Below are 7,351 nucleotides of genomic sequence, written 5' to 3' on the forward strand. Positions count from 1 at the left end.
ATTGGCCTCTGATGAGAGGACTCGGGGCTCCTCCCCCTACCTGGAGCCTCAGTTTCACGATCTGTGAAAACTCAACGTCACCTTGCAGTGCCTGCCACTGTAGTAGCGAGGCAGAAAAATAGCACAGGGACCAGCTACAGACTCGGGCCGTGCTGCTTCTTGTCGGTTGTTTTCTGTGGGGTTTTTAAAGTCACATTATCTTTATTTTATTTGTGTGTGTTTGTGTGTATGTGCACATGTGTGTACACCATGGCATACATGTGGAAGTCAGAGGACCACCTGTGGGAGCTTGTTCTCTCCTTCTACCATGTGGGTCCCAGAGTTCAAACCCAAGCATTGATCAAGCAGAACACAGGAACCCTGCTTCTGGTTCTTCCATTATCAAACAAGGACATAGCTATCGCTCAGATGTCTGCTGAAACGGCAACAGAAGCATCCCACACACACATATACACCCACACACACACATACATAGACACACATGCACACACACATGCATACACACATCTCAGCTGCCACTGTCTGCTGGGCTCCTGCTGATGAGGCTCTTCCAGAAAGGTGGGAGAGGTGAAGTAGACAGCATGCAGGCGAGGACTGCCCGAGTTACCCAGATAGGGCTCTCCCACACCTGCCTGTCTAATGACGTAATGACGTAATGACACCTACCGTAATGACGGAAACATTCATTTATCAGTTCACATACATGAACACCCACTCAGACGCTAGACAATGAACAGAAGATGAACAGTCAGGGTGACTCAGAGAGTCAAGGTGCTTGCTGCCAAGCCTGACGATTTGAGTTCGATCCCTGGGTTCCATGCTGGAGAAGGAGCAACCAACTGTTGCACACTGTCCCATGACTTCCACGTAAACAGTATGGCAGGTGCAATAATACACACATGAATAAATACATGTGATTGTTTGTTCAAACGTAAAAGGAAAGGAAAATCTGGCAATGCTGTTATGACACTCTTAGCTTAGTGTGGGGGACAGGGAAGCAATGCAGTGGCTAGCTCAGGGGGACAAGTGCAGAAACAAGAAGTCAGTAATTCCGGGAGACGGCAGAGACAGACGTACACAGGGGATAACTGGACAGCCTGGGACAGGAGTAGAAGAAATGAAGGGCTGGGGACAGCACTCAGCGGTCCTGGGTTCCGGCCCCATCGCCAGGAAGGTGGAGAAGAAATGAAGGACATGTCAAGGGTTAGGAGAACATATGCAGAGTTACAGATACAAGACAAGTAGTCCGTGGTTCTGTCTGGTCATCTTTCCTGCAGCCAGCAGAGGGTAGTGGAAGAGGACCCCCTGCTGGGGTCCTGGGATGTTGCTGTTATTATTATCACAGAGGGAAATCTAGGGTCTGAAGTGGAAGAGGGGGGGAATCTCATGAGGAAGTGTTGAAGCTGGGTTCTGACCCCTGGTGGCTGAATATATCCTAAAGCCTTCAGTGTGAAAGTTTCTGATTCAAATAGCATATATTTGGGGGGATAGTCTCACTCTGGACACTGGTACGCACCAGTAGCGGAAGTTCAGTGTAAAGGGACGGATTTTGGGTGGTAACTGACTCACAGACCGTGAGGTCAAGGGTAGTCTGAGCACGGCTAGAACCAATGTTGAAGGTCGCTGCCGACAGGCTTCATTCTCACCCTCTCCCCACATGACCTGCAGCAGGCCAAAGCTCCTGCCCCACTGTCTGTTCAGACCCAACAGAAAAGTGGCTTCCACCCTACTGCTCCAGTAAAAACCTTCAGGATTAAGTTTCGTTGTTGAATTAGGTCTTGGTTCTAGTACCTTGAAATCCATCATCGTGAACCCAGTGAGGAAACCAAAGCAAAGGGGAGGAGGTCAGTTCACCTCTTCCACATGGGCAGGAGCAGGGATCTCAGGGAAGAGCTAAAGTGCTGCTTCCAGGAGGAGCTAATGAAAAGGTGGAAGGTCAGGCGCCACAATGACACCCATCCCTCTGCTCTCTCATAGAGCCCAGTTAGCGTTCTTTTGCTCCGTGTGTTGGGGCTCAAAACAGAAATGTGCCACGGGACTATGAAAGGGGTTGAGGTTGTAAAGCCTTCTAGTGAGTGTCTCTGCAAACACAGGATGGCATCTGCGCACATCAAGGACAGCATATAAACTTATAGAAGAAAAACATGGGATACTTCGATGACATTGAGTTGTCAAGAATTTCATGAGCAAAGCCAAAAGGGGAAATAGATCGATGTGGCTATTAAAATCAAGAACGCTTGCTGCACAAGCATGCAGACCTGAGTTTGAATCCTCAGAACCCACATTAAGAAGCCAGGCATGGTCACGTGTGCTTGCAATCCCGGCATCGAGGGGTGGAGACAAGTGGGCCTCCAGAGCTTGCCAGCCAGCCTACCCAAAAGGCTGCACTTCAGATTCAGTGAGAGACCTCTCTCCGGGTAATGAGGCAAGAATAAAATGCCAGCTGCAGAGCAAAGCAATCATAAAACATGATAACATCTACATTTAAAAAATGTAGGCAGAACAAAGCAGAAATACTTGCTGAAGCGAATCAGGTATTGGTGAAGTTAGAGTTCTTAATTTAAACATTTTTTAAACCATAGAGATGTACTTGAAGTCGAATCCATTTGGATGGTTGATGTATTTCATTCAAAAATATATAATAACTGAATTCTGTAGCAGCAAGATTTGCTAGAGGAGGAATTTATTTGAGCTGTTTATTTGTCTTTGATTAACTCTACCCTTGACATTTTACTGTGAATATCTAATGTCTCCCGAGCATCGTTACCTGGGTAATTAATTACTAGACTTCACAGAGGACAATGGCTAGTTACCCTCAGTTTGAGGGAGCTTCTCAAGTAATTTCAGCAATAAGTGTTTCCTTGGAACCACCAGAATATTCTTCCAAGGGCAGTTACCTCCCTGCTAGCTTGACCAAATATGTACATTGCTCACATGGTAGCAATACCCTCTAGAATGCCACAGGCGTGACCTGGCAGTCTGGTTAGAGGTACAGTGTGCTAGGAGAAAGAGTCAGGGTCACCTGGAGGTTCCTAGCAGTGGTTCAGACAGAGTGTGCCATGCATCAAAGAAGGCTGAGAACCAGCTGTGTCTTTATTCCCAGAGCCTTGTAAAGCCAGGCGGCTACAGCCTCCGCTGCCACGTGACAAGCGGGAGGCGCAATGTTCTTCCCCCTCCTCTGTATGGAGGGGGACGTAGAGAGCTTGATTACCCCACTGGGTGGCAGCGAAACTTTGAGAGCTCTGGGCTCCATCCCCAGCACAGCAAGAATTTTGAAAAAGACACAGACACAGCTAGCACACATTACATGAGCCCTACTCATAACACATTTATTCGGGTGTTTTTTTAAATAACACTGGGTTCTTGTCAGAGTTGGGGAATGTAGCTATGAGGAGCCCCATATGACTTTCAGAGGATCAGAACTGACCTTGTCAACACACATGGAGAAGCAGAGCCGGGATTTGAAGGCAAAGCTCATGAAAGCTCCTCCCTGTTGCTGCCCATGAATGGCTCTAGGCAGGGAAGAGAATCCCTGCCACCCCACCCTACTTATTCCAGGTCCAGGCGGAGTGAACGCAGAGCAGAAAGGTTCATTCCTGGTCCCATGGACTTGTCTCACTGACTAACTGCTCTAGACTGCTTTCTGATGCTTTGGAAGCAAACTTTATAACTAAAAGCAACTTGGGAAGAAAAGGGTTCATGTAGCTCACAGGTGACAGTCCACCACGGTGGAAAGCCAAGGCTTTCCCTATAACTCAAGATAGGAGCTTCAATTAGAAACCAGCAAAGGACAGCTGCTAAGTGGCTTGCTCATTCTGGCTTGTTCTGCTAGCTTTTTAACAAAGCCCATGCCCTCCTGCCTAGGAACAGATACCACACACAGTGGGCTGTATCTTCTTACAGCAATTAGTAATGACGAACAATCCCCACAGACATACTCACAGGTCAATTGGATGCAGGTATTTCCTCAATGAGGGTTCCCCTTCCCATGTGTGCCACATTGGCAACCAAGATGACCCGTGATACCACCCCAGCTCTAACCTGTGCTTTGTCTGCAGGAGACCAGCACTGTCCTGCACCACCTGCTCCAATAACCTTCTAAGCTGCTGTAAGAGCCTGTGGGGGCTTCGTTTTCTCCAGCAAGGCCCCTCAGAGGAACAGTCGGGAGAGCCACAATCTGAGAAGACAGAAAGGATACCATCACAGAAAGAAATGAGGGCATCGCCCTGTGAGGTTGTCTAGACTCTGCCCAGGACACCAAGATCCTGGCCCTATCACCTGGATCTCCCTTCTGAAGCCCCTATGAACCAAGCCCTCAAACCACTGAGGACAAACTTCAGCCTGAGTCTGAGGCATCATAGAACACACAGACCAGTTTCCCTGTGAGCGGATTCCAGACAGGTGCTTTGGTTCTTCTAGGCTGAATTCCTTGGGTTCAAAACTCACGTTGGTGCTGACCCTAGGAGACATGAGCAAACAGCTGGACAGATGTACACACAAGCATGTATGGATGTGTTTCTGTAGGAAACACGCACATCTGCTGAGCAGAGCAAAGGATGTTGCTATAGAGCACTGGCCTCACGTCCTGTGGGATCCCATTGTGAGCAGAAAAGAAGAGAAGGGAATGGGAGGGAAGGAAGAGAAGAGAAGCTGAACATGAACACCTAACTAAGTGCTAAGTACTTTGCCTACATGGATTCTCATAATTTCTATATATGTTATTAGGACCAGCAACACTGGCCAGACTTTACAGAGCTAGAAACCAAGAGTCAGAGAAGTATGGAATGTACCTCAGGCCACTCAGCTAGAAAACGCGCCTGGGATAGAGGTACTCAGAAAGTACTTGGTGAGTGGGTAGATGTGTGGAAAAATGGATGGATGGATGGATGGATGGATGGATGGATGGTTGGATGGATGGATGGATGGTCAGATGGGTGATAGATGATGGATAGATGGATGGATGAAGGATGGATGGATGAAGGATGGATGAATGGATGGATGGATAGATGAATGGATGGATGGATGAGTGGCAGATGGATGAGAGATGATGGGTGGATGGATGATATTCTTGAAACAACACTACACTGCCACTCAAAAGAGAAGTCAAGATAGTCCCTCAACTCAGCTAACCCTCCTTTAGCAAATATTAGGCCTCCGGGAAGCCCTCCATGCTGAAATATAGCCATTGATGGTGCTTGTTATGAACAAGAAGTGGTGTGCAGTGGACTTGCAGGGCAAAGTGCGTCTATTGCGTCTGGAAGGACAGGTGGAAGTCAGGAAAATGCAAAGGGTACAAATGTGTGGGCTGACCCAGTGCTGCCTTCTACTGGCTATGTGACCTGGATGTACTGTCCACCACTCTGGGCTGCTCTTTTCTCCTCTGTACAAATGGAAAAGCTAACCTTTCTGTAGTTAGAGATCTACTGAAGAGACTCAAGGAGGTGGAGCTCGTAAGAGTTCCGGAGGAAAGAGGATGTTTATGGGTTTCTCTCCCCTGGGGCTTCTCAGTGGTATTGCCTTTTCTTGACCTCTCCTGATACCTATGCTACCTTGGGTTTCCAAGACCCTCTCCTGTCCCCCAACATCCTGTTAACTTCTCAGCTCTCTTTGTGACTCATTGACCTCCACACAATCATTAGATCTGACTGTTCCCTGGGGCTCCAGATCGAGACTGCTCACTCTGCCCCCCCTTTGCAACCTCATCTGCCTTCAGGACTCCAGTCACAAAACAGAAGGAGATAACTCACTGGCCTACAGCTGTAGGCAAGCCATCAGGCCGTGCTTCACCTCCGCCCGGATGCTTGAAAGGTACTTTACCTTTAACATGCCCACAACCACACTCTCCAATTTCTCCCTCACCTGATTCTCTAAAGTCCTGCTTCGCAAGCAAAGCTCACATCCTGAGCTTCAAAGCCTAAGGTTAGCCTCGGCCCCTTCTTTTGCCTTGCTTCCCATGGTGGACACTCTAGAGTCTTAGCCCCCACACGGGTCCGCCCAACTGGTAATCACCGTCCCTGTTTCACTCGACCCAGTTGCTGAAGTCTCTAATGAAACAACTGGAGAAGCTACTTAGGTCTCTTTCCTATACTCCCCACCTGCCCACCCACTTCCTCCAGTCAGCTCTCCTCACAACAGCCTCGATGGTCTGGGAAAATGCATGCCCTATTGTGTCAATTACAGGGTAGGACCCTCTCTAGATTGACCCATTGGCCTGGCTTGGTCAGCTTTCATGTCTCTCCAGCTTCCCCCTGCACCGTCCTCCACCTTCTCTTAATTCTGCCCCTATCTGTCTTGTCATTTTGCTTAGAGCTACGATTACTAGCAACCAAAGCACACGGAGTGCTATTTCCATGACCTTAAATGCTCTTTTGTCCTCTGGACAAAGTCAGCATCATGAGATCTCAGCTAAAATACCATTTCCTGGTCCCTTGGAACCCATCCTACACCAGGCCCTTGCCACACTGCAGGACTTTCTTTAGAGGCTATTGGCTTGGTTGTAATGCAGCAGTTGACTGTGGTTTCTTAGACACTGTCTTACTCACCTACACATGAGTTCTTTCGGGTGACCTTCTCCTGCTGACCCCCTGGAGGACGGTTCACACATAGCAGAAGTTAAGCAAAAACTCGCTGGGTGAATGTGCAAAGAATGCTCCACGCTATTTTAAGAGCTAACCTGTCAATAAACTTCAAGGCGTCGTTGGTTCTGATGACCACCAGAGACAACCAGTGAATCTCATGGACAAATTCTCTCTGAAAGCCCAAGAAACCCATCTAGGTGTCTCCTCAGGACTCTATGGCAGGTGAGTCTCCTAAGTCACAACGGAACTAACTGGAGACACGAGAAGTCGAGTGCAAATGAACCTGCCCAACCACAGAAACAATCAGGGCTCAAGACCATGGTGCCCAGGGACAACGTGCCACTTCACAGGATTCCTGCAAATGTGAACTTCCTGGAGCTTCTCAGGGAAGCAGAAATGGGTGCATGACGCCTAGAGGGGACCAGCTGCAGTGGGACTTCAAATCCATGCTCTGTGTTACCATGTTCCAATAAAGCTGTCAAAGCAAGCACTGCCTTGGTATCTCCCTCCCTCCCTGACAAAGCAATACTCCCAAACTTTGTCATGTGGTATCTTGATTTAGAAGGAGTAAAGTCTGATAAAATTCTGGGGTAAAGAACAAACTGGAGGTTGCCTTTAAAAGTTGAGTTGGGGCTGAGAAGAAGAAAGAACACCTACCCTCCAAATATGAGGATCTGGGTTCAAGCCTCCGGCACTAATAGTAGAGGAATAGACATGGCTGTATGTACCTGTAATTCCAGCACTACAGGGAAGAGACAGGAAGATCCTGAAGA

General features: G+C 48.3%; 1 protein-coding gene across 3 annotated transcripts in view; it reads left to right on the forward strand.

Annotated features, from left to right (window-relative positions):
- Nucleotides 1–7,065, forward strand: part of Hrh2 (histamine receptor H2) — a 41,581-nt gene extending 34,516 nt beyond the window's left edge. For 2 of the 3 annotated variants that reach the window (XM_087896601.1, XM_087896602.1), the window contains exon 3: nucleotides 4,059–7,065. In XM_087896601.1, the coding sequence (XP_087752727.1) occupies nucleotides 4,059–4,242 (184 nt within the window). In that variant the 3' untranslated portion in view covers nucleotides 4,243–7,065. The remainder of the gene's footprint in view (nucleotides 1–4,058) is intronic. The other variant, XR_015734902.1, reaches the window with a different exon arrangement.
- Nucleotides 7,066–7,351: the final 286 nt, after the last annotated feature.

This window comes from Myodes glareolus, chromosome 14 (assembly GCF_982192425.1).
Source record: "Myodes glareolus chromosome 14, mMyoGla1.1, whole genome shotgun sequence".
In the NCBI taxonomy this organism is placed as follows: domain Eukaryota; kingdom Metazoa; phylum Chordata; class Mammalia; order Rodentia; family Cricetidae; genus Myodes; species Myodes glareolus.